The sequence below is a fragment of the Bemisia tabaci genome, chromosome 3, assembly GCF_918797505.1.
Source record: "Bemisia tabaci chromosome 3, PGI_BMITA_v3".
Classification (NCBI taxonomy): domain Eukaryota; kingdom Metazoa; phylum Arthropoda; class Insecta; order Hemiptera; family Aleyrodidae; genus Bemisia; species Bemisia tabaci.
Genome location: NC_092795.1, coordinates 26,702,806 through 26,730,518, shown reverse-complemented (window position 1 = coordinate 26,730,518; position 27,713 = coordinate 26,702,806). Strand labels below are relative to the sequence as shown.

General features: G+C 41.0%; 1 protein-coding gene across 5 annotated transcripts in view; it reads left to right on the top strand.

Annotated features, from left to right (window-relative positions):
- Nucleotides 1-1,124: 1,124 nt before the first annotated feature.
- btsz (bitesize) overlaps nucleotides 1,125-27,713 on the top strand; it is a 117,857-nt gene continuing 91,268 nt past the window's right edge. For 3 of the 5 annotated variants that reach the window (XR_002008759.2, XM_019042423.2, XM_019042421.2), the window contains exons 1-4: nucleotides 1,125-1,285; nucleotides 3,378-3,489; nucleotides 23,873-24,088; nucleotides 26,000-26,133. Coding sequence is in view for 4 of the 5 variants with exons in the window: in XM_019042423.2 (XP_018897968.2) it covers nucleotides 3,488-3,489; nucleotides 23,873-24,088; nucleotides 26,000-26,133 (352 nt within the window). In the remaining variant the exon portion in view is untranslated. Of the gene's footprint in view, nucleotides 1,286-1,349; nucleotides 1,667-1,721; nucleotides 2,039-3,377; nucleotides 3,490-23,872; nucleotides 24,089-25,999; nucleotides 26,134-27,713 lie in introns of those variants that run through there. The other 2 variants (XM_019042422.2, XM_072298092.1) reach the window with 2 other exon arrangements.

The window sequence follows — 27,713 nt, the reverse complement described above, 5'->3', positions numbered from 1 at the left end:
CGAGGAAGTTTTAAAAATTTTACTAAACTGATCATGACAATATTGAGGAATTTTCATTGTGAAAAATAAAATTTCATGAAATTTTGCATCTCGACCCGAATCGAGTAAAGGGGTCAAATCGGAAAATCTCGACGAGGGTCCGCTCTTTAGTGTTCTCCGCAGATTTCGCAAATTACGGGCCTAGTAATTTATTCGGTCGTCCAGACTCATTGACAAACGAACAAATTCTTCCTCGTGAGACACGAATTTCACGTGAGTACATATTCCTCGTTGAGATTGCCTTTTTCGGAATTTCTGAACTGCTCGCTGAGCGAGTAGGTGGATTGACAATCGAAAGGGCCTTTTTTTCATTCAGAAAATTCCCTTCTTTCTCCTTCTCCACGTTCTATTTTTATTCACCATCACCACCTATATTTTGACGCATGTCAATCGTCACCGGGGCTCCCCTCCCCTCAAACTCTGCTTGGGTAGACTAACCGTTTTCATAGGTACCTACGCCTACGCTTGCATAAGTACGAAATAATTATACGTGATCGTAGAGTTCAACTTCACGACCATACCAAATTTGAGAGCTCCTGAGTTTCTCTGACGCCTTCGCGCTTTTCTCGAATCAGTTACGCAACCAGGAAAAATTCCAATTCAGAGATTCCGATTAGCAGAATGAATCAGCTCCCGGCGCGTATGATGTGTTGCGTTCGAAGAATTTGAAGGAGAAACTTTGCGCACTTGAGTCAACTGGTAATCGCCGCGCCAGGCATCAATTTGTTTTATCGTGCTTTTATCAAACTTCGACGGTGCTCAATTTCTCCTATTGAATTAAGCACTCAAAATCTGTCATTAAAATCATGTTCAATTTTTGCTCCGTAAGCAATTGAGGCAATTGAAGGAGTCGGACAAAGTGACAAAACTGAGTCACGTTTTTGAACATCTTCGCGCTGCTGAGTGAAACGGAGACGGATGATGGACTCACAAACAATGCGCACAAATTATGGAATTTGAGTTTTTCAAGTGCAATAAACTCCGCTTGATGAGGTAACGAGTGTAATGAGTACATCATGTCCATGTTTTCATTCGCTCAGCCTTGCGTCTTGATCCATCCACTCAAAACGCGCCGTTTATGAACTTCCTCAACTTGTCCAAGGTCACTAACTCGCAGACGGGTTGACTGGCGATGCCCATTTTTTGAATACATACTTTCGTCCATAGTCCATACTCAGCGCAACTCCCGAGGCTGCTACGTGAGCCTCCAGTTCTATTTTATTACTACTTAGTTTTAGTTTAAAATGTAAGTAATCACGCATTTCATTCTCACTATTGGCTTTCCAGTTCATTCAGAAGCTTTTTCCAGCTGCTATCAAGTACTTACTAACCCTCTCCACAATACTTTGTTGAGCTAGGAGCTTTTATGGAGTAATTACCTGTGTACGTGTGTGTGTTTATATTGAGTAGGCGGTGTTTACACCTTCTTAGCCTCGTAAAATTAGATTGAAGTGTCCTTTAAGCTCGTTATTTGTCATCTGCTGTTAATCTATTGAGTTTTATTAGTTTTAAAGAGTTAGATTTTGTTGGAAATTCAGTGGAATGTGATTACCAGTGAAGTCAATGATCGTTTGCACTCAACCACTTGTTGATCTGTTTTAGAGGAACGGATAGAATTTCAAGTTAGGTTCGTTCAGCTGATAACCATTGTTTGAATTCTTTAGTATCTTTTCTTTCTGTGCTTACTGAACTCTTATCAATCTCTTGCCTCTCTCCTGCCCTTTCTTTCCAGTTCATTACCCACTGTTTACATTGTTATTTGGCGCTCAGTTCAAGTTGTTGATATTTGAGACAATGCTGAACACTAAGAGAAGATGCTTCTCAGAATGATTTGTGTTGAATCCTAAAGCTCTCTTCTCATCCAAAACCTCTGATAAACCTTGTTGTGGGCTACGTATTAATAATCAACCTGGAGCTAGTTTCGAGATAGAGCATGACCATGAGCCCTAAGCTGTCAGGTACCGGAGCAAGTAGCCGTGTGGGCTTGACATTGGTGACGGTAAATGATGCATTTTGCTTGTCTCTTTAGCGCCTAAACTTAAGTTCTCCTCTCCTCTGTCTCCTAACATGTTCCTTCAAACCATCCGTCCGCAGCAGTCGTGAATTTTTAGGTTAGAAATATTGGAATATTTTTGTAGAATTTGAGAATGATCTTCCTAGTGCACGGATGAATTAACTAAGTAAGCCTTCAACAAGAGACTTCAGATTGTTAGTCACTTACTTAGATTGGGTGTACATACGCATGAAAACTGAGTTGTTCGTGATTTCATGAGGAATGTATGTGTGGGTATTGAAATTTTTCAGGAAGCAAAACAGCTACAGGAAAAGTTGCAGCTTGCAGGATATTAATAGTGAGACTTCAAAACGATGTAAAAATTGCATCAGATTGGTCAGTATTAGTTTAGTTTTGACTGTCATGTCCTGCAGACAAATGTATCTGCTCAGGGCTGTGGCGTTGCCGAGAGTCAATCCTCAATCGCTTTGGACGTTAGCAATGAAGTTGTTGCAAACAGAAAGAACGCCACTACTAGCTTATCTGACATGTGTTCTATCTCAGCTTGTGGCATTGTAGATTTTAAGTCTCGTCTTACTTTTTTGAAGGATGATGAATGATCGTTGATACACAAATTTTTTGTGACTTCTTAACACTTTCTAGAAAACTCAAAAAATTTGGCCTGTAAACTTCAATAATTAGGTATTCACCCTAAAATCATAGGAGAGGTAACAGCGTTGCCTCCAAGAAAGGAGAGGCCGTAACAGCATTCTAGTGACGTCAAGCTTGTAGATGAAACTCTGCCGCGGATTAACATGTGTTCTTATGGGAGAACGCCTGACGCACGTTTCTTTTGAAATGATACTTTCTTTTCGCATGATACTTTTTGAAAGAGGATGAAATTTCACTTCAGATTAGTAAATAACCCATATGTGACATCGTCTAATAATTGAGTTAATGAAAGCGCAATACCAAAAATCGTCACTCCTCTCAGATTCAAATGCGCCGCTCACGCAACTTCGGCCGATCGAGGGCCACTTTGATTGGTCCACGCAGCGACTGCCTCACTTATCAATGCACCAATGACCCGGAGATGATCGTTGTTTTCAGTAAATATCTACTACATGGACGTCAAAAAACTGACTAGTTACGGCCTCTCCATTCTTGTGAATATTGTACTGAGATAGGCAGTTTTGTATTTTTAGAGTAAGGAGTGTGGTTTTAAAACCTCACTTTCTTTGTTGAAATTGTATTAATGATGTTCTTATCTAATTCTAGTACTGATAAGTACATTGCACCGATTTAAATCTTTGAGGGATTTCAAAAATTTTATTTTTGTTTTCAGTGAGAAGGGAAGGCAGCACTCCTGGTCATGATTCTGATTTTGAATTTCTTGTCAAAGTAGTGGCTGTTGTGAACCATCTGAAAGATATCTGAGTTTGGATTGAGCACATCATGTGAGTAATTTATTCCTTCAGTTCTTGTCTAGAATAAAACATTAATTTTAGTCCATGCCAAATAAATTGACGCACTTAGAGAGTGCTACAGAAAATAAGCTTTCTTCAAATGAGCATTGAAAGTAAATGGAAGAATAAGAAATAGCAAATCTTCTGCCGCACTCTAAAAGTGTGCAAGCTTATTTGGCGTGAACTTTAATGTTCCATGGTCATTTACTACCCAGAGGGATTGTTTGGATAATATTTGTGCATCTTAAAAGCATGAATAACCTTCAAAAGTCTTTTTTTTTAAACTCTGTATCATCTCCCATGACAAACTCTTTTAAGACAAAATCCATCTCTATCAGTGTTCAAGGATTACCTAAATCCAATATCACCATTTTACGATAGTTCCGCTTTTTTTCTGATGTTTCTCAAATCACCTTTTTGATCAAGGACACTTAACCATCCAGCTTTTTGAGCATGTTGAAACATTGCTGTTCCTTAACTCTAATGAAAATGCACTCAACCCCTGAAGAGGTCGTGTGAGCTAACCCAGAATTAGATGGAGGAGAGTTGGATGCCAAGAATCACCTCAGAGGAAACATGCATAGATCAAAATTGCCTGCATTACAGAATAAAATACATCTGTCAGGGCCATAGGTTCTTGAAAAATCATCGAAAACCAGAGAGTTTTACCCAAACCTTAAAAGGCAGGGAAAAATAAAGGGAGTTTTGCTGCAGAACCTGGAAGCTCTCTCATCAGCAATCTAATCTTTGAAACTTTATACTGCTTTATCGGCAAGATAAAATGAGACGTAGCCCTATTTGCGCCATTTAATACATCAATTTTTGATGTCTTGTCTTGCTAAGATAAATTTTAACCACCAGGCTGCTGGCAGAAACATTTAATTATTTTCTACCACACTCACATTCTTTATCAAAACTTTACGCATAGGTAACCCTGAAAAGTTTTGAATTTTTTATTTTTGGGATTTCAAATGACTTTGCGTTGAATTTTTTTTTTTTGAAAAGTATTTTTATCAGAATTTGTGCCCCTCCCCCCCTCCCAAAAAAGGAGTAAACATTGAAAATCGTGGAAAAGTCAGGTAAGTTTGAAATCTCAGAAAACCTGTCACCCCGTGTAGTTATGGTTATAGGTCAAAGGAGTCCAAACTCCTGGATCCCCCCAACCTTTCGGCTATGCTTTTGGGGCGCCTTGGCGATCATACTGAACGTTTAAAACCCCTATCTCGGCTTGACTTCGAATTTCAATCCCTTCCCTTTGGTGTATCGTGAACTTTGCGAGAACGCTCGGGCTCGAGTAGCCCATGAACTCTCCCTGGACCCCTGAACGAAGGCTTGACGGCAGTAGAAGGGGCCAGGGGGCCTCCACAGCCGCGCGAGACGGTGCGGCTTGACCGCCAGCGCCAGCCTCAATTTCGTTGTAAAAGCTATTCCGGCCTCCGACCTCTGTTCCGCCGTTGCCAGGGTCCCAATTCTAATAGCGCAACTTTCGGAATACCTCGAGAATCCTGCAGATCGATGGTGAAAGTCGAAAAAGACGTATCTCGAAATTTCGATCTGAACCCGGAACGAACAGTCGTCAAATGCGGGAGACTCGATTATAAGATGATCGACCTTTTTTTTTATTATTTTCTTTTCTTTTTTGTCTCTCTTTTTTTAAAATTATTTATTTTGGCGGTTTTTTGAAGTCCCGGAAAGGCTATAGCCTGTGTCACGCTATCAAAGCTAGCCATCAAAATTTCAAGTTCAGGTGTCGTGATCGGCTTATTCGGTGACTTGTAACCTTTAAACACGCGAATGCTATTGCGATTTTTGAAGGGAAACGCTATGTTAACGCTTAAGTGTGCCGGCCTCCCCAATTATCACTGCCTTCTTATTTCTTCACGCGAGCGGACATGTGATCATGATCGTGTAATCGGGAAGTTTCTGCACATTTTCCTTGGCAGACGTATCCATTCTGAATATCAAAACAAGCGAATTCTTTTTAAGTCGATCCAATTGTTTACTCTTCACTACCAATCGAATGGAGGGTGATTGTAGTTCGGCTCTTACGAGATGATGGATTTGTTCCATCCTGATAAAAACATGAACAATATTTTCTCACTCGTTACCGCAGTGGCGGATCCAGGGAGGAGGGAGGGGATGGTGTCATGGCCCCCGCTCGGGCGAAAAATGAAAAAAGGGAGTGAAAAAAAAGTGCCCCTAAAAATTTACTGAAACGGTTTCAAGGCAGAAGTAAATAATCGGAGTTTACCAAACCAAAGGTTACTGAACACCGCAGGAATAAATACCTAGTCCATACACCTTAATGAAATTACGCTGAAAGAGATATTATTCGTCAATTTTCAACTTTCAAATCATGCATAAATTGTGAACTAAAACTGCTTAAAATTCACTCTGGGAGAGCCTATTTTTCCAAGGTTTTCCGGGGGAGGCCATCGGACCCCCGTTCTTCTGCCCCTCCCCCTCCGACTCTCTCTCTGGATCCGTCACTACTGCATCGCCGAGGTACTTGCTTTGGAAATTTTCATAATATTCAGAATGTTGTGCGAAAAACGTTGATTAAAAAATATTCTCGGTTATGCGGACGGAATTAATACTGGAACTGCGCACGTAGCCCGAACAAACAAAAAATCTGCACTTCAAAGAGGAAAAAATAAGAATAATAAGATGAAACTTCTCCCGCAGTGTTGTGTTTCGCCCTGCTCAGTGGTCCGTAAGCACATATATGCCTCAAAATGATACCTTCATTGTAATTTGTGACCGTCTACGAACGCAGGGACGTTGGTCCACAAGATTTCATAATTATTGAGTAATAGACACCAGGGCATTCAGGGCAATAAGAATGAAAGTTCTTCTAACAATTCGCGACCAAGAAAAGACGCACAAAGCTTCAAATCAAACCGACTTCCAGTGGTTTCAAGTTTGCTGCGCAGGAGACATCGAGTACCGAAAAATATTTTTTCGAACTCGGGATCTGTCTTGTGCTAAGGAAGAACGCCGCATGAACCCTCGAGAGTTGTCAAATTTCCCCGAAAAAGACACGTGTTTTTGAAGAGAGTTCTGCATATTTTTCCTTAAAATTTTTAGATATTTCAGATTCAATTGCGAACAAAATTGTCTGGAAAAATTGAAGAGAAATATTCACGATTTTCCTCGAAAATTGGACCTTTGGGTAACAATAGAAATTTAGGAAGAAAAACGTGCAAATTTTGGGAATTTGTTCAGTTTTTCGGGCATTTTGGGGTGAAATTTTTGCGAACTTTTGGCGACCTTCTGATATTCGGATTCTACTGATTTTTCTGCGTTTTTTGATGTAAACAAACCTGTTCTTGAAATTTTGTCTAGGTTACCCCCTTTTTTTCGAATCTCGTCCCGACTATATTCCGAGACACCTCGTATATGTCGAATTCCTGGATAGATTTTTTCGACCGCAAATCAACGAGCGCAACCTTAGAATAGCATTGTTTTTTTTATAGAGGCCCCTATCCAACGAGACCCCCAATTCGCGGACATCAAGCCATAAAAAAAAACGCCAGCACAAGATCTCCCATTGATTCCAGTCCGTTCTGCCGTCCTTTCCATTTTCCATTCCGGGTCTACGATTACTACTTGGCAACGGTAGTGTTTTCTGTATGCGCCTGGGCCTGACCCGCTGAATCTCAAACGAAACCTACCCGCGGCCCGCGGCGCACAGTAGGGTGTGTCAATGGGATCAATGGACATGAAATGGAAACTTCAGAAGCTTATTTCTTCGTTGATGAAAGCGGTTCCATTAATTTTTCTGTAACATTTTCTGCAAGGTTGCCACAGTCAGGGAAAACCGGGAAATGTCAGGGAAAATTTGTTCAATCACCTTCATATTTGCCTTCTAGAATGGGTTTGAGGTTTCGGACAGCAACTTTTGCCCGAAAACTTTTTTCAATTATGCCTTCCTAACCATCCATCACATCTTCAATCGTCAGGGAATTTCACCAAAATGCGTCAGGGAAATCAGGAAAATGTCAGGGAATTTCATTTTCTAAATTCTGCGGCAACCCTGATTCTGTAAGGACACTCCATTAAATGGACTGATTTAAGCAGAGAGGAATCAACCCACGTTTTGGAAAAAATTGAGTTATGAGTGGTTTTGAACTCAACCACTACTATTTATCGCCAAAAATTCAAAGTTTTTGTTGGAGCAAATTTTGCAGAAATTGAACTTGAAGTTCAACTTTTACATTGAGTCTTATGCAGGAGCTAAACTTTAAGCCTCTTTTTCTCGGTTCGATCCCGATGTGGCTTGGTTCCCCTCTGTTTAACTCCGTCCAAATGTATTACGTGACTGAAATAACGTCAAACTTTGCAGTTTTACAGTCGGAAATTTCATGTTTGGCCTGTCCTGAAGCTTGTTTCACTGCGCGGTGGTTGTGTGTTTCCGTCGTGCGATTGTGTGCGCGAGTGCGCGCGTGCGCGGCTCGGACGCGAGCGGCCCCGACGCGATGGTCCCTCGAGACGGAGACCGGCCACTGGCCGCCCGCGCCGCGCCGCCGCTTCGGGCCCCGAACGAGCGGGTCTTTGCGGAAATCGTGGCTATTTCCGGTGCGATTCGGCAACGTTGCGTACAGTCACCGGTAACTGGTACTGCTGCGGTCGGGATTGTATGAGCTCGGATTGAGAAAATACGGGTAGTGAGTAGTGAGCCCGAGCGAGCGTCCGATCGGGCCTGACCCGCCGCGCCGCACATTGGATCGAGTCAATAGGAGAGGTTGGACATAATTTGGAAACTTTTAAAGCTTATAACACCGTTTATACACAACTTTGAGGCTCTAAAAATGGTGCCATTGGTTTCCTAGTGAAATTTCCTTCTCAAAGCACCCCTAAGCATAAAAAATATGACGAAAAAAACGTCAAAATTAGCAGGTTTAGTCAAAAATTTCATGTCCGACCTCTCCAATTGTCTCGATCCACTGAGCGCCGGTCGTCGTCCCGCGAGGTCGGGTTGCGTCGAGTCGGTAAGTTGGACGACTCCGAGCTCGCAAGAGCGGTATCTCCGCGGCGGGTTCTGAAAATGGGATGCATCTTCCAGGGATCCCAGTGACATGAAAAATCGGGAAAATCCAGGCTGTGCATCAGTTGCGCCGCTCACGAAATTGCATTTGCGTGCTCTAAGCTCGCACGTTAGCAAAAATGAACAAGATCTGTACAAAAGCGTAGTACCTTTTACATCCATGATGTCAAAAAAAATCCAGCGCCATGGTGCACACAATGGTTTCTCTTACATGGTGCCTAAAAGTCTGGAATTTCGGAAAGTCTGGAATTTTGGAAAGTCTGGAAATAGTACTGATTTTTTAAGGGCAGTCCAGAAGTTCTGAAAATCTGCGGAATTCCGCACAAAGGTCCGGAATGTTTTCATTTTTTATCATATTCTGAGCGTGAAATTCAAATTTTGAAATTTGCCGAATTTCGTCAATGGAGGTAAATACTTAAAAAGTGCTGAATTTTTCTCTTGAGGAGATACTGAATTTGTTGGGAATGTACTGAAAAGTACTAAAAAAGTACTGATTTTTGGCCAGCCTGTTTCTATAGACACCATGTCTTAACTTGGATTCATCGATCATAGATACACATATTTGCACCATTTCCGTGAATTAGAATAAATGAAACTAAGGTGGAAAGAAACCGTGGTATGCACCATCGCGGTGGATGACGTCATAAGCCGTCTTATTTTAACGCATTATGACTTAATTCATCATAAAAGTATCTTAAAAGTTACACATCCGCGTCTCAAGTCTCCGAGGCTACACATCGATTCAGAGACTTAAACGCGTGGTTAGAAAAGCAAGCCATCTCTTTATGCTCCAATCATTGCTATAGGGAGCATCCATACATTACATAACGCTCCGCGGGGAGGGAGAGGGTATGAGCCTGCGTTTATGCGCTACGTTGAAAGGGGGGGGGGGGGTCAGTGGGGTCATTGCCAGCGTTACGTAACCCTCATTATTGGTAAAAAAAAAAAAAAAAAAAAAAAAAAAAAAAAAAAACACAGAATCGTAAGGAAGTTCGATTTGTGCACTCTCATCTCTTACGCTGTTGACTTTATTTGTCAAATCATTAAAAATCTTTAAATTATATCCAGCTATATATTCAACAGTTCCTCATTATATTTGGGATCCTAAGGAGGTTATCGTCATGCGTTACGTAATTATTAAGGAGAGTCGAGGAGATTATTATTAAGGGGGTGCCAAAAATACCAAAAAAAGTGCGTTGCGTAATTTCTGAAGCTCCCCAGTGATTCTTAACGGTAGCGACTCGTGCGCTTAGTTTCTAGAGGGAAGTAAAATTGAAGCGCCTTCATTTCTCGCTCGATGGAACCCGGGTTACCGGAGAGCACGAAGAGTTGTATCAAGACGTATGTAATCTTCAACTTAGCATCGTCGCATCGCATTTACTATCGGTCAGTCGGCTTCAGCCTGCGATTTAGAAGGGCTGGAATTTTCTAGTCCATTAACTAAGTTGGCTTGCGCGAAACCCATCGAATTTTATCATTTACCATTTTCGCTTGAAGAAAGTATTGCTCTAAATCGCACAGGTTTATTTTTATCCCGCCGATCCCTAGCCCCCACGACTCAGTCCGTAGATCGATCGACAAATCGAAGAATCGATCGACAAGTCCGTGAATCGATCGACAACACCCGCGAGTCGATCGACAAATCCATGAATCGGTAGAAAAAATTGTGAATGCATCGACAACACGGTGAATTGATCAAATGTTGTCAATTGAAGCGATCGACAAACCCGTGAATCTATATCCACAAACCTATGAAGCGATCGGTAAAACCCACGAGTCGATCGACACATCCATGAATCGATCGACATCACCGAGAATTGATGGAATTTTTCAATCGGATCGGTGTCGATCGGTTCACGTTTTTATTTTTCAATTCATTCATGTCAATCGAATCCAACCTCTCCATTCCTGGTGACGTCAGATCTGCCAAATGACGCGCTTAATGGCCCGTTATAAATTTAAAGCGGCCTCGTCTCCTGCAATTCTCTCAGCGCCGTGCACCGTTTTGCTGGGAAACTTCTCTTTCGCTTTCGTGGTCGCAAGCGGCTCAATCCGCGGTTTAGCGGCAACGATGGAATTTGTGCAAGCCGCGGTCAAGGCGGATTCCAATTCGTCCCGGATAAAGGGGATGTTCCCGCACATCCTCACCAAAACCTAGCACTACCGAAAGGGCCCTGAAGATGATGAACTCAATTTTGTTCCAAACTCCGATGGCCATCCCCTAGAATCTGAGAGCAAGTAAGAGTTAAATCTTGGGCTTTCATCGAGGATTTTCCTGTGAAATTGAAGGAAATTCTGGGAATGAGGCACTGCAAGATTCCAGTCACCGAGGTCTAAAGTTCAACCTAATGTTTTTTCAAAATTTCAAAAGGCGTTTTAGCATGGGAGCGTAAGATTGTTCAACGTGGTTCTGTAGTTGCATTGCAAGTAACTTATCCGACAGTTCTGCAGGCCGATTATTGAAATTGATGGACAAAGCTATAGACAAAGAAGACATAGGGAGTATGGAGCGATCCCATTGGTTGAAACGGGTGGTTCCTATAGACAAAGTGAGAAAATTATAGACATATACTGTCGGGTCTCTCGTGGGTTACCGTTAGTTAGTCTATTACCTACCTCCTTTGTCCATTGCAACCAACCGCTTCCACCAATAGGATCACTCCATATCTCTTTTGTCTCCTTTGTCTATAGCTTTGTCCATCAATTTCAATAATCGGCCCGCTGCGATGAATTTTGCCCTGAATCCTCTTCGAGTTAATTTTCACTACTATATGGATGTAAGTCGACTGAATTTCATCCGCCACAACTACTGTAAAAAATTGAACAATCTTAGCAGCATTGCACGCCCTTTTACCGAAAAAGTCCTCAATGTCAAAGACAAATATTCATGACCATCCTCGCAATTAGATATATTATCGGAGGAAATTTTGCAACGTCCGAAGACTCATACGTTGTTTTTCCTTAGTATGGCAGAGCGGCCCGTCACGACTCTGGCGCTGAATTTAAATGGCCACCATCTTAGGAGCGCTGCCAAGTCGACCCGAGATTCTCCTCTCTGCGCTCTTCCCCTCTTTTTAAAGTTGAAACTCGGCAACATCGCTTGTAATTTCGGCCGCTCGCAATCGGCCACAAGCCAATATCCTTCCACGTTGTCTTATAGACGCTATTAGTGCCACGTCACAGTCGGTATCGATTGTATCGAACTGGATCCAAACAATCAAACATAACCTCATCTTGACACCTCCCTCCACACCTCCCTCCCAGAATTTCACTGTCAAAAGCCAAGAAACTGGAGTGGCATAGGAGTGGCCTAAATCATGGTGGCCCTCGTGGGTATTTTCACCTTTCTGAAACTGCTTTATCCCGTCAACTTAACAATGCGGGAACGTTCCGCGATTAAAAGAGCTGTCTCTAACACAACTTTTTTCTCAAACTGAGCGAATTATCTCTGAAATTCTTTAGTTTCATATTGAATAGTAAGGTTATGTTTGATTGTTTGGATCCAGTTCGATACAATCGATACCGACTGTGACGTGGCACTAATAGAGTCTATCTAGCCTGTCAGAGTCGTGAAAGTCTTGACGTCTCTTGCGCCTAGCGCCACCAGCCAGCTGATTATTAGATTTTTTTTCTTCTAATCAAAGGTGGTGTTAGACGAGGCAGGAGAGTGATGCAATCGGTTGTTTTGTTTACATCATGATTGTTATATCCTCCATAAACGCAAGTTTCAGATCGGATGAAGTTGTCGCCCAGACTTCACTTCACGATCAATTCAAAACTTAATCCGATGGATTGCATACAGCAAACCATCGATGACGTCAGTTTAAGTCCATTTTTATCTAAACTGAATCGCCAGGGTTGCTACGCAAAACTGAACAGCAACTCTGCTACTGTTTTCGGAATAGTAAGTTAGATTCCAAGGATTTCAACTTCACAATGAACCGAATCTGAAGAAAGTTTAACAGTGGCGTGGCGTGAAGGCTCGACTATTGATATTTCTCTGTTTAAAGCTTTAGCAAAGAATCGATTATCAAGGTGTTCGTTGCGAACACCTTGATAATCGATCCTCTTCCATAGATTTAAATGGCAGATCAATCGATATATCGCAAAGCACGCCACGCCACTCAAGTTTAACGGAGTCGAGCAATATGTTTGGCTGAAGTTGGATAACAGTCCAATGGCGTTGAATCGAAGTCTGTAAAAGTTTGACAAAAGCTCACAATAATTCCATAAAAAAAACTCTCGATTACATATTTCTCAGTGCTGAGCGCAAGGGAGAAGGGGTAGTTCACAAAATTGATTCAATGTGTTACGCAATGCGTGGACGCCCATCCATAGATCACGCTATTAGTGGTGACGTCACCATTGGGATTCTCCGTTGTATCGAATTGGATCCAAACATAGCATTATTCTCTCTTCCAATGGTAAACATGAGAATAAATCGATTTTTATCGCATTTCTGTGACGTTTAAGTGCGGAATGGAGATGTTGCATGTGTGAGGAATTTGCAATTTGACTTTTGATTCTTATGTAAAAGTTTGCGAGAAACACGATGGTGCCACTGGTTTTCTCTGAAATCAACTTCCAAGCTCAAAAAAAGCTCTCAAGTTGAAGCCAAAATAGAGGGGATATTCCACCCTACCCTGAGAGTCCACCTCTACATCAAGATAAACTCTCCATGCAAAGATAGGGAGCAAATACATTAGCAGTGATGCCGTGTTTTCAGTTTTAGAGTCCCCAAATGAAGTGGCAGCCCTGTCAATGTATTTGCTCCCTACCTGTGCATGGAGAGTTTGTTTTGATGTAGAGGTGGACTCTCAGGGTAGGGTGGGATATCCCCTCCATTTTGGCCTCAACTTGAGAGTTTTTTTTGAGCTTGGCAAAGGATTTCAGAGAAAACCAGTGGCACCATCGTGTTCCTCGCAAACTTTTACACAAGAATCAATGGTCAAATCGCAAATCCCTCACACATACATCATCTCCATTGCATCGCGGAATCGAGCAGGAGCAACGAGACCGAATCCTCGGGGCTCGGGGGATCCCGCGAGGAAGTACCCGAACAATGCGCGCATGTTCACTTGCTCGGTGATCTATACTCCGGGCGAAAAGCGCGCAACCTCCACGAATCTTCAACGGCGGTATGTCGTTTATGGCCGTGCACCTCTTCGCCGCTCGCGTCTCCAAAGTCGTTGGCGAAGTGACAACCGGTTCCTCGTCCTCGGCGTTGCCGAATGGAATCCGGTTTCCACCGGTTTCCATTCGCTCGTGGAAATGAGATCGCGAGTCCTATCCTCCCGTGCTAAAGAAGAACGCCGTATGAACCGTCAGGCTTTGCCAAACTTCTTTGGATAAAAAACGATTTTTCCGGTAAACTTATGCATATTTCCCCTCCTCTCGATTTCAACCATAGTCTCTGAAAATTTCAGGGGAAAATATTCATAATTTTCCCCAAAAATAAACATTTTAGTGAAGGAAATTTGGCAACTCTCGAATGTTCATACGGCGTTTTTCCTTAGCACGGCAGTATTCTACCGTGCCAAGGATGTATGACCCTTCCGTATGAATCGTTGAAACCGTATGAACCTTCGGATGTTGCCAAAATAAAAGTCTAATTTATTATGAAAACCGTGAAAATTTCTCTTCAATTTTTTCAGACAATTTTGTTCGCAATTGAATCTGAAGTATCTGAAAATCTCAAGGAAAGACATGCATAACTCTGTTCCAAAATACATGTCTTATTCGGGGAAATTTGGCAACTCTTGAAGGTTCATACGGCGTTCTTCCTTAGCACGGCAGCATCACTGGCCGATGGGTCCAGATAGAACAGAACTATGTGCATTATGACGTGAGCCCTGTTATGCGTGTATTCTTATGGGTATCAGGGCTCATGTCTTAATGCACGTAGTTCCGTTTGATAGAAATACGTCCACTTTCAAAGAGGTGTGTGAAAAAACGGCCAAAAATGCCTCAAGGCATTTTCGAATTTTGATCACTGGGGGTGATACAGTACCTTCCGAGACGCCCAAAACCGATCGCCGTTTTGCTTAGAAGCGCCGGGTTGCGACGTTGCCATTTTTTAAAGTGGGAACCTTTAAAAATTCATGTCTCCACCGCATCTCAACCGATTTCAGTGAACTTTTTTTTTAAAATGTTCCTCTTAAATAGAGCTTTCTAGTGATGTATAGTTTTCTGGGGTTTACTTGGCTTTAAGTGGCACTTACGCGGTTTTAGCAGTTTTTGATAGACACAAAAATTTAGTTTTTATTTTACCACGATCGTGGAATCGACGGAATCTAAACAAAAACCAGTCTAAATGAAAGTTCAGATTCTCACCTTTCTAACGAGCACAAGATCATCCCGGGGAAACGTTTAGTTTCCGAGATATGACCGCTCAAAGTTGGTCACATGCGCTTTTGCGCAATGTGAATGCGTCTTATCACTGAGTCATTCGCGAACTAGGGGTCCCTAATGTTCAATTTACGTTGAAATAATTACACAGAACAGTAAGGTGTGCAACACGAGCCGTATTTTCACCTTCGGCTGGCGATGTGCGACGTTGCCATTTTTTGAAGTGAAAACTCTTAAAAATGCATAACTCCGCTGCATTTCAACCGATTTCAATGAACTTTTTTTTAAAATTTTCCTCTTAAATAGAGCTATCTAACGGCATTTAGGTTTCTGGATTTTATTTACCTTGGGGAGGCACTTAGGTCGTTTATATGGTTGTTTGCAGAGATTTTTCATACAAAAAATAGTGTTGCTATTTTTTTTTTCTTTTTTTCCTTTTTTTTCGGAAGGGGGTCTGTATTTCCCCCGATTCTTTTTAACATTCAAACTAGATCGAAAGATCACCATCGCTTAAAGTATAATGCAAAAATCTTGGTAAATTAGCAACACCACCTTCTCTTGTACAATGAGAGCGTCGCTTTCAATATTTGTACACGTAAGAACAGTGATTAAAGAATCCCTTTTTTAAAGTTCTTTCTTTTAAATTTTGCCATTTCAAACCCTCCCACAACCCGCGGTTAGATAGCTCTATTTAAGAGGAAAATTTTAAAAAAAAGTTCATTGAAATCGGTTGAAATGCAGCGGAGTTATGCATTTTTAAGAGTTTTCACTTCAAAAAATGGCAACGTCGCACATCGCCAGCCGAAGGTGAAAATACGGCTCGTGTTGCACACCTTACTGTTCTGTGTAATTATTTCAACGTAAATTGAACATTAGGGACCCCTAGTTCGCGAATGACTCAGTGATAAGACGCATTCACATTGCGCAAAAGCGCATGTGACCAACTTTGAGCGGTCATATCTCGGAAACTAAACGTTTCCCCGGGATGATCTTGTGCTCGTTAGAAAGGTGAGAATCTGAACTTTCATTTAGACTGGTTTTTGTTTAGATTCCGTCGATTCCACGATCGTGGTAAAATAAAAACTAAATTTTTGTGTCTATCAAAAACTGCTAAAACCGCGTAAGTGCCACTTAAAGCCAAGTAAACCCCAGAAAACTATACATCACTAGAAAGCTCTATTTAAGAGGAACATTTTAAAAAAAAAGTTCACTGAAATCGGTTGAGATGCGGCGGAGACATGAATTTTTAAAGGTTCCCACTTTAAAAAATGGCAACGTCGCAACCCGGCGCTTCTAAGCAAAACGGCGACCGGTTTTGGGCGTCTCGGAAGGTACTGTATCACCCCCAGTGATCAAAATTCGAAAATGCCTTGAGGCATTTTTGGCCGTTTTTTCACACACCTCTTTCCTCCGGAGAGAAAGAATTTACCGGGAAAATTCTTAATATTTCTCCTCGAAGTTTTTTTACAGACTTGTTCGCAATTTCGTCTTCGTTATTTGAATATTTCAAGGAAAAATAAATATTTTTTCGACGGAAATCTGACAACATTTGAATGCTCATACAGTGTATTATATACAGTGTACTCTTCCTTAGTATAGCGCTGCTACAAGGAAAATCGCCGCACAAGCCATCGGATGTTTTCAAATTTCCCTCGATAAAGCATCAATTTTCCAAGAATGGAGAATTTACAATGAAGCGAAATTTGGTGCATTTCAGTTATCTACAATCATGAAATGGAATGGAACGATCCCTAAATTGGAAAATTTTAGAAGAGTTTTAAAAATGCCTCGTCTGCAAAAATACTTGTGTTCAAATGGGAAATTCCACCCCACGACGCTATTAGGCGGTACAAATTCTCACTTTTAACCCTATTTTTCCAGTTTCTACAGCAGAAAAGATTGTGAAAAAATACCGTGAATTCAGCCAATTAAACTCTTTATATTAAGTATTAAGATTTTATTGTGAAAAATCCACATCAAGTGAATACTTTTATACCAATTTTCAGAGAATTTCATTCGTAATTCGATCTGAAGTTCCTGAATATTTCAATGAATGGTATTCGTAGCTTCTCTCAAAAATAAATATTTCATTGGGGGAAAATTGGCAACCTTCGAATGTTCATAGGGCATATTTCTTTAATACGGTAGATTGCATGAGTCATTTCATGATAAAGTGGGAAAATTAAGTAAATCATCCGAACCCAACGTTAAGTAACTTATGTGATCTCATTTCAGAGGCAGAGTATTTTAGAGATCACGCGATGAATCAACAGTAATTTCGCTGGATGTTGATTGATGAGCAACGTGCTGAGTTATTTGTTCATCGAGCAGAGCCCAGTTTGACGAACTTTCAGGACTGCAGAAAAAAGTTGCTCTTCGAATTCATGAAACTCTGAAAGAAACCTCGGATTCTCCTTTTCCCAGAGATTTCCCTCTCCAAAAAATGAAAATGATTTGCTGGTTGATTAGTGACATTAAGACAAGTGACTTTGCAAAAAGCATTCAGGCCTCTTTTAATCAAAAAGTTGGAAGTATTTAAAACGTTCTAATGACTCGAGAGTGAAGATTTTAGATAGGTATAATATAAGAAGTTTGCCTCAATCGATCATAGAAAATTTTCAATTCGGTTCAATTATTCCAAAATTGTCGAACTGTCGTTGTTGTTTGTTTGTTTGTTGTTGGTTGGGAGATTTCGTTTTTAAAAACATTTGTCTCCCCCATATTTTTCGAGGACCCTTGTGACTTGACCCCTGATCGTGACAGAATCCGAACTTCGCGATCCCGCACTTTCTGCACCCTCGCAAACTTTTTAAGTGCTTGCAATTAGTGCCAACTTTACGAGCGCTTTAATTCAGTGGCGTGACTTGCTATGCGATATATCGATTGACTTGCCATTTAAATGTATGGAAAAATATCGATAATCGATCATTCACGCCTCGCTACTATTTTAATCCTTACCTTGTCCAATGCCTTATTCACCCGTGGGCCGATTTTTGAAACTCGTCTCAGCTCGACAATGCCTTGTGAAAATCAATGTATACAAATGAGGTTTTGTCTTGTCTCCTGTCTCATCGTATCAATAGTTTCAAAAATCGGCCCGCCGAATCTAATAGATCGTATTTGATACATCAAACGGGTGAGATTGTATCGATATCGATTGGTTCAAAACATAAACACAGCCTCAAAAGTAAATTCAGAAATCTGAGAGAATGGGTCTTTTGTAACAGATTTTTTATTCTTTTGAGTACCAAATGCCAATGCAGAGTGAAATTGTCAGGAAATTTCTCATTTTCAGCTTTTCCAACTTAAATCCTTACAGTTTGGTTTGAGGTTATGTTCTATTGTTTTGAACCAAACGATACATCGAACCGTTATCGAATACGGTCTATATCAAGCTATCAAGCTGTCTATAGGAGTAAAAGAAAATGACATACCAACGATAGGGTTAGGGAGTAAACTCATGCCCAAAGACAGGCTGATTAATTTTTGATGGCGTGAAAGTAAAAATACAGTCATGCGTAACACGCCACGTGCATGGATGGGAAGAAACAATTATAAGAAGTAAGACGCTCGAATCACAAAACGCAGGAGCCTCCTCCGTTTGGCTCCGATCGTTAGTGCTCGCTCCCGAAATGGGCCCAAGCAAGTGAATCCCGCGCTTTAAAATGAAATTAACGAATGGCAAATCGAGCAGCTCAATTTAGCCTGTGATCCTGCCGCATTACCGCTGATTGATGCGTGCGTCCGTAACCTTCGTCTGAAAGTTTTTGGAAGTACGCAACGCATCGCGTGAATAATGAGCCTTACGCTGTTGCCGAATCCGGAAAAAATTAATCTTTAATCTTATTAATGAGCGTATAGCATAGAGCATCGTGCACTGAAAAAAAAATCTCGGTGTATTTACTAAGAAAAGGGTAAAATTACCAAGAATTCAGGGTTCTATTTGATCCCAGTTTTTTCTTGGTAAAATTACCATTTATGGAATTGGTAATTTTACCTAGAAATCTCGGTAAAATTATTGAACTTTCTCGGTAATTTTACTGGACCTTGGTAAAAACGCCAATATTTTTTATCGACTGTGGTAGAATTACCGAGATAAAATGGCAAAGTTACCGGGAATTGATTACCAACAAAAGTGGTATTCTTTCCTGACAAAAACAGTAAAAATACCAGTTTTTAGGTAAGCTCACCAGTCTGTCTTGGTATAATTACCAATAATTGGTGAAAAAAGTAAGATCGTAAAGGTACCAACGGACCTTGGTAAAAACTCCGAGAATTTTTTTTCAGTGTGTCGAGTATCGTATACTGCCTTGCTAAGGGAGAACGCCGTATGAACATCAGAGAGTTGACAAATTTCCTCGGATAAAACGTGTATTTTTGACGAAATTTATGAATATTTTTCCTTAAAATGTCCAGATATTTTAGATTATATTGCGAACACAATAGTCTGGAAAGTGGGGAGAAAAATATTTTCAATATCCCCAATAAAATCGTACTTCATCAGATTAAATTTGGCAACGCCTGGAGGTTCAAACGGCGTTTTTCCTTAGCGCGGCATTATAGTAGGGCTGATCGTTGAAAGTGATAGGAGAAGATGGCAAAGGAAGAATGGAGTGATCCTATTGCACTAAAAAAATTACGGGCTGTATAGACATACCGTCCGTTCCGGGCACAGAGGCCGAAAGTTCCGGGTGTTGGAACCGTAGCTTCGACTGCTCCGGGTGTTACACCCGGAACATTCGGCTTCTGAGCCTGAAACGCGGACGGCATGTCTACATAGCCCGTAAGTACGGCTTCCACGACCGGATTACTTATCGTCTTTGTCCATCGCAATCAACCGCTTCCACCGGTGCATTTGCCATTTGTCTTCTTTGTCTGTAGCCTTGTCTATAAATTTCAAGAATCAGCCCGCAGAAATGGATTTTCCAGTGTATGGAACGGACGATGGCTTCCGTGGGAAAGCTACAGAACACCGATGACTCTGCTACCGTGCTAAGAAAAAACATTGCCAAACTATCCATGAAAAACTAAGTCGCCCTAGGATCTCTGTACATTTTTTTTCTTTAAAATTTTTAGTAAGTTTCATTCCCAATTCTTGCAGTGCAATTGAAAATTTAAAGTAGGTGAACATATCGACGATTTCCTTCAAAGTTAAATATTTTAGCGGTGGAAACTTGACAATGTTCTTATGTTCTTACGGCGTTTTTTCTTATCACGGGACGGCATGCGGCAGTTCGGTTCATCTCGAAAAGCCTAAAGGGATGGACATGCTTTGTTCCCTCTGTGCTCCCCTTTTATTTTGAAGAATGCTCTCTTTGCGTTCGTCTCTTTCACTCAGTGAACCATTGTAAAACAATGGACCAAACAGATGGGCAGCATAATAGGATTAGCAGTCGTTTCCTCTGACCTGCGAAAAGCTTCAAGTTCAATAGTCTCTCCAAGGTTCAGTTTGAGTTATTCTGAGCGGAGTTCTCTCACTGCGCATACCTATAGGTAGAGACACGTTTTTTTTTTTATTTTTTTTTTATTTTTTTTTTAACGCAGCTAAAGAATCCGTTGTTTCCCCTCATTTGTAAATCACTTGACTTAGGAGATCTCAATTACGTGACTTGCTGATCGATCCACAAAAAGAGTCATTTGTCGTAGAGTATTTTGACTAATATTTTCCTTTTTTCTTTTGTTTCCACATATTTGATGCGTCCAAAATGGAGATGTTGCATGTGTGAGGGATTTGCGATTTGACCATTGATTCTCATGTAAAAGTTCGCGAGGAACACGATGGTGCCACTGGTTTTCTCTGAAATCATCTCCCAAGCTCAAAAAAAAAGCTTTCAAAGTGAGGCCAAAATGGAGGGGATATCCCGCCCTACCCTAAGAGTCCACCTTTACATCAAAACAAACTCTCCATGCAAAGATAGGGAGCAAATACATTAGCAGGGTTGCCACTTTATTTGGGGACTCCAACACTGAAAACACGGCAATCTTTGCATGGAGAGTTTGTCTTGATGTAGAGGTGGACTCTCAGGGTAGGGTGGGATATCCCCTCCATTTTGGCCTCACTTTGATAGCTTTTTTTGAGCCTGGGAGATGATTTCAGAGAAAACCACTGGCAACATCGTGTTTCTCGCGAACTTTTACATAAGAATCAACAGTCAAATCGCAAATCCCTCACACATGCAACATCTCCATTTTCAGGGAATTGATGTATAACTTTCGTCGAAAATAAGTATTTAATCGGGGGAAATTAGGCATCCTCCAAAACGTTCATACGGCGGTTTTTTTTAGCGGTCGACGAGCGGGAAACCTCAGGAACTTGCCGAGTTGTTACTCAGGGAAGGTATAACGTCGGAAATGGAGTCTGCGCGCAGGAACATGGCTCATACTGCCGGCCGTACTCAGGAAAAACGCCGCATGAACATTCGAGAGTTGACAAGTTTCCCCGGATCAAACATGTATTTTTGAAGAAAGTTACGCACATATTTTCCCTCGAAACTCTCAGATAATTTAGATTAAATTGCGTTTAAAATCTTAATTTTTTCAAGAACAATATTTACAATTTTTCCAGTAAATTGTCACTTTATCGAAGGAAAGTCGGCAACGCCTGAAGGTTCATACGGCGTTATTCCTCCGTACGGCAGCAAAGCCGATCGGCAGTCATATCGTCCCTCGTTCGGCCCACCGCGCCTCGCATCGGCCGGAGACTTGAACGCAGAACAGGAAAGTAGCACGTCGCCGTGCTCATCGCATCTCGTCGCACAGTGGATCAAAGAGGTCGGACATGAAATTTTTTACTGAAACCGCAAATTTTGATGTTTAGTTCGTCCTTTTTTAAAATCCAAGGGGTGCCGCTCGAAGAAAGTTTTACAAGGAAGCCAATGAAACCAATTTTAGAACCTCAAAGTTTTGTATAAACGGAGTTTTAGGGTTTTCAAATTTTGTCCGACCTCTCCCTTTGACTCGATCCACTGTGCGCCGTCGCGTCGCATGCCGGGTATACTTATACTTCTCACGAAACGTCACCGGCAGATTCATTACGGTGATATTTCGTGTCTCCCCGAGTCTTGACACCCAATACTCCATCCTCGTTCCTTCGCTCTCCGTTGTGACGGATCCGCCATCTTCCGACTTCGCGCCGATTTCTCGGCCACCGAGTTCGGTGATTCCTGGTCGCATCGATCCGGCGGTAAAGATGCATGCAATCACGGAGACCGACAATGCTAATGTGGTGGTTTTTTTTTTTTTTTTTTTTTGTATGTTGTTTTAGGCTTTATATCCGGGGGATACTTCGGCCTTGGAAGGGATCTGAAGTTAGAAAGAAATTTAGATTTTAATTGGACGGAGTTAAACAGAAAGGAACCAAGCCACATCGGGATCGAACCGAGGAAAAGAGGTTTTAAGTTTGGCTCCTGCATAAGACTCAATGTAAAAGATAAACTTCAAGTTCAATTTCTGCAAAATTTGCTCCAACAAAAACTTAGAATTTTTGGCGATGGACAGTAGATCAGTGGTTGAGTTCAAAACCACTCACAACTCAATTTTTCCAAAATGTGGGTTGGTTCCTTTCTGCTTAACTCGGTCCAATTAAAGCTGGGATGAAAGGGTAAGGGTAGGTATCATAATAGGTCTAGTGATTTATGTTAGTATTCTGTAGGAGATAAAGGGATAGTAATTAAAGGAGATTTTCCGAAGTTTTTCTGCTTTCTTCCACCTCCCCTGCCGAGCAGATGGATGTTGCTTCCTCTCAAGCATCAGCAAACATGACGCCCCTTGAACGCGCGGAAAAGGCAGAAAGACGCAATTAGACTTCGTTTTCGAACAACGAACTACCATCTCTGTTTCATCCATTAAACAGCGATCTGCGCGGGGGAACTATTGGCACTTTCGTTGTTTCAAAGGTCAGGAAATTGGAAAATGGAAACCCTGTCTCGAGACCAGAGACAAGAGACCCTCCACTGGCCTGTTGGCGACAGGTGGAAGTTTTTAATTTCGGGGATTCAACAGTTCCTCATGGACAATTATAAGGAAGCAATAGTCATCATCCTAATTTCGACTGTTGACCTACCTACATTGTGGATGATGAGCTTCGAATGACGTCATGAGCCAAATAAGTTTCCCAAACTTGGACCGTTTTCGGCTTGTTTGCAAAACGGAACTGCCAACACGTTGTTGGACATCAACCATGTAGGTAAGTCAACAGTAGAATGCTCAAGTCCCGAAAGTAAAAGCTTCCACCATGGCCAAGATACTAGTGGAGGGTCTCTTGTCTGTGCGCGAGACTCAACTGAACTTGATAAAGGCACTGCTTCCCCGAAGCTCGTATAGCTAACAAGAAGGTGCTCTTCAGTTGATAAAATTAGAATGTAGGCGACCATCAGAGCACGAAAAGAAATGTTGAATCCCCGTAAGTAAATATTCAGGTAACATCAGGGGGGTCCAGAGACAAGAGACCCTCCACTGGCCTCTTGGGGACAGGAGGAAGCTTTTGCTTTTGGGGTTTCAACAATTCATTATGGACAATTATTAGGGAGTAACAGTCATCACCCTAGTTTCGGCTGTTGACCTACCTACATGGTCGATGATGAGCTTCGGGTGACCGTCATGAGCCAAACAAGTTTCCCAAACTTCGGCCATTTTCGGCTTGTTTGCAAAACGAAACTGCCAACACATTGTTGAACATCAACCATGTAGGTATGTCAACAGTAGAATGCTGAAGTCCCGAAAGTAAAAGCTTCCACAATGGCCATGATACTAGTGGAGGGTCTCTTGTCTCCGGGGGGGTTTCCCTTTGTGTCTCTGGTCACTGCTCACGAAAGCAAGGTAAGTAAGCACCGGTGTCAATGTCTCCTTGTGAGAGGTTTAACCGGGTCTTAGAGGTCGGAAGCTCGAGCCCGGCTGCGACTGTGAGTCAGTGAGTCTGTCGAGCGGCTTTGTTAAATATTAAACGGCTAACGGTGGTTCTCTCTCTTTCTCTGTTGATAGGAAGCTGGAGTGCGTGGCGCTGGAGGAGGGCGCGGGGGGTGCGGGGGAGTTGGTCCGCGCGTGCGCCCGCTGCCGCGCCGAGCTCGGGCGCATCATCAACCGCGGCGCCCTGTGCAAGATGTGCAAGCTCCGCGTCTGCAAGTCCTGCCGCGAGTACTTCACCGCCGCCACCACTGCGCCCACCGAGTGGCTCTGCACGGCCTGCTACAAGAACAAGTAAGTCCCCATCGCTCCGCCAGGGGCGCCACAGCTTCACGTCTTTTGCCCAGGGTTGCACGTTTGCAACGAAAAATATGAAATATTGAAAATTATTTCATCAAATTTCACAAAGTTGTGAAAAATATGAAACTTATTTCCAGGGGCTGGGTATGCAACGCACACTAAAAAACGCCAAAAAACAAAAACCAGTCGCCTTTCATTATATATTGCATTTAATTTCGAAAAATAGTTTTCCTATTTTTCTGAAATTTCAAGATTTTATTTTTCATGAAAAATTGCAATCCTACTTTTGCCTCCTCCAAGGGCGGCACACAGTGGGTCGAGGCAATAGGAAAGCTCGGACAAAATTTGAAAACTTTAAAAGCTTATCGCTCCTTTTATACAAAACTGTGAGGCTCTGAAAATGGTTTCATTGGCTTCCTCATGAAATTTTCTTTGAGTGGCACCCCTTCAAGTTGAAAATATGACGAAATAAGTATCCAAATTTGCTGTTATAGTCTGAAATTTCATGTCCGACCGAGGGTGGCAAAATTTCATGAAAAATAAAATATTGAAATTTCACGTGAAATATTTCATGAAATTTCAGAAATTCATGAAAGATATTGAAAAATACCGGCTCCTTTTCGTGTTTCGCAAATTGTAAATTATGACTTTCTTCTATTTTAATGTATTTGAGTGCGGGTTGCATACTCTAGCCCCTGAAAAATTGAAACATCTCACAGTCTCGTGAAATTTCATGATATATTTCCTGAAATTTCCAATCTTATTTCTTTCTTAAGTTTCATGCCACCCTGGCCCGACCTCTCCAATTGACTCGATCCACTGTGCGGCAGGGTGTTTCGTAGTTCGAGACTTTGGTGCTCTTGTAAGAGTTTGGTATTTTTTACTTAACTTGCATGAGTAAAACACAATGTAACCCGAATAATTCAACAAAACGGAAGACAAGAAAATGGGGAACCACGGCTAAAAATGGTAAAATTACCTAGTAGTTAGCTTAGTAGTAGCCAATAGTTTTTAACCTTAGTTTTCCAGTTTGTCTTGTCTCGTTTCCTTTACTTGTAATTCGTTGGTAATACTCCCGAACCATGTATCTCGTTTGCCGTGTTAAAACTCTCCGCTCTCATTTTATTTTATTTTTTTCAAGGAGAATGCATCAACAGCACTCTTCAAAGTTTTCACAGAAGTTTTAAAGAATTAATGTTGAGAAGTTTTCTGTTTAAAACATCAACAGCTCACTCTCTAAAGTTTTCACAGAAGTTTCCTCGCACAGAGCAAAAAATTACAGAAGTTTCAAAGAATTAATGCTGAGAAGTTTTCTGTTTAAAAAATAAAGAATGACAGGAAGTCTGAAACCTTACAAATCGAGATACGTGGTTTGGGAGTTTCCTCATCGAATTGGACGTCATAAAGCTGTACCTACAGTGTATCTATTCTGCCTTGCTAAAAATGTCTCATGGAGTTGAACATCCAGGCTTTGCAAAATTACGTAATTAATCTTCGGAACATAACTATCTCCTTTCTTCCAAAATCAGCACATGATCAATGAAACACCATCACACAACTAGAAAAATTGATCCATGAAGAAAGCTGCATGATACATGCCCTTCTCAAAAAAGTTGTTCAGTATTTCCAGAAAGTAACTGACAAAATCAAATGCATTGAAATGGTATAAATGGAGGACCATAAGGAGATTCTTACACTTTAAATAGTCAGAAATAATCAGTTAAATCTGGTGATTAGAACCAAAAGTTCCTTTCAGATGAGTGATCTCTCTACGTAACAACTAAACTTCAAACAAACTGATTTCTAGAATTCGAAAAATTCAAAAGGAATAGGAATTATTTTCTGTTTTTACCACTACTTTACATATGAATGGTTTATTCTATTTCCAAATCGTCTCTGTTACAGTGAATTTCAAATTGCTGATTCTGACTGGATAACTGATTATGTTCGATGCTCAGCTCCAAAACTTCTTGCAGGGAGCAGAATAAGTAACATACATAGTATAAAAAATTGTGTGCAGCGATCCTTCACATTTTCAGGTGTGTTAAGTATAAATTTAAAAGAATAGTTGTTTTCATCAAGAGGAACTTAAGGAATTTGCAGGAAAGGCAATGCTTAATCCTTTTGGATAAAACATTCTTTTAATGAAAGATTAACCTTAAGTTCCATGAAAATCTTCCTGAAGAAGGAGTACACATATCTTCAAGAATATTCAAAGGGCAACTGTCGCTTTCATCAAATAAAGAAAAAATGGATGAAATTTGTAAGAGCAAATATTCTGTAAAAAGAACTAACATGTAGCTAAGCTGACCTCTGTGATGGTTTGTCAGTGATAGATTTTATCACTTTTTGTCTGTAATTTAGAAATGAATGTATGTTTTATTTTTTTATATGATTTTGACCGATAAAACGATTCTGACCTCTAGAAAGAGAGATTTTATCAATTTGACAATCAAAATCATGTTTCAGATTTTGATGCATCAAAAATGATAAAAAGTGTCCATTAAAGCTGCATTACCTCATTTTGAAAATTCAATTGTGGTTGAAAGTTCTGAAGGGACTAGAGAAATCAAAACAGTAAACATAAAAACATTGATTCAAAATAAGATTTCTTACAGTTTTATGAAAATATATCAGAAATAACAAACAAATATTATTTTGGGAAGTGATTCCTAAAATCGTATAAGCATGGGCCACCTTCAAAATTTCCAGTAAAAAACGGTTTTGTGCAACGAACATTACTGAAATGAACTGCTAATCAAGATTTTAATGTTTTCATTGAGCACTGGCCACAAAAAATTTACATTCTCTGCTCACAAAAAGAATCAGAGTCCATGTGAATCAAATGGAACACCATAACGGTTTTGCAGGCTTTTTAACAGCACCCTACACCGTGTTGTATTCAAACAGTAACCAACAGGGCAACTGCTGAGTCGAAGCATCGAGATTGAGTTTATGTAATATTTTCATACTGCAGAGACTTTTAGGATGAAGTTTAGTGTGTGATTTAATTCAAGTAGATAATGATCTTTTCATGAGTGGGAAGTTTGAATTTATGCACAAAAAAATATTTATATCTTGGTTAGGATTTACTTTCAATGATTTTGATTGCACAAATGATAGGTATTCCTCCTGAAATTGTGATGAGAAAACATACATCATATTGCACAAATTGGCAGTTTGTTTAGATGTTATTCAGAGTTGACCGCACACAAGTCTGCTGAAAGCTTGAATCAGTTACCTGGGTATGGTTTTTTGTTGCAACAATGACTTGAAAGAAGTTCAGAGATAAGGCTCCAATTGGTGGTTTTAGGTCTTCGAGTGGCCCTAGATAAAATCTTTGAAAAAATTCGATATTCAAAATTCATTCTACCAATAGCCTGAATTTACTCGAGCAAATTTTTAGGCACTTAAGGAGCCTAGAAAAGGATGTAAGCTCAGGGTCCATTTTAGCAGCCTGAAATTTTTTGCTTCATTGGTCTCTAAGTTTTCATTTTCAGGTGTATAAATTTGCCACTGGATCAATCATGTAAAATGCATTGAGTTCCCTAACTAGTGCTATTCCGAGGCTCTCATCATTTACCATCATCGCCTTCACTCTCTAGACTGCTGTCAGAGA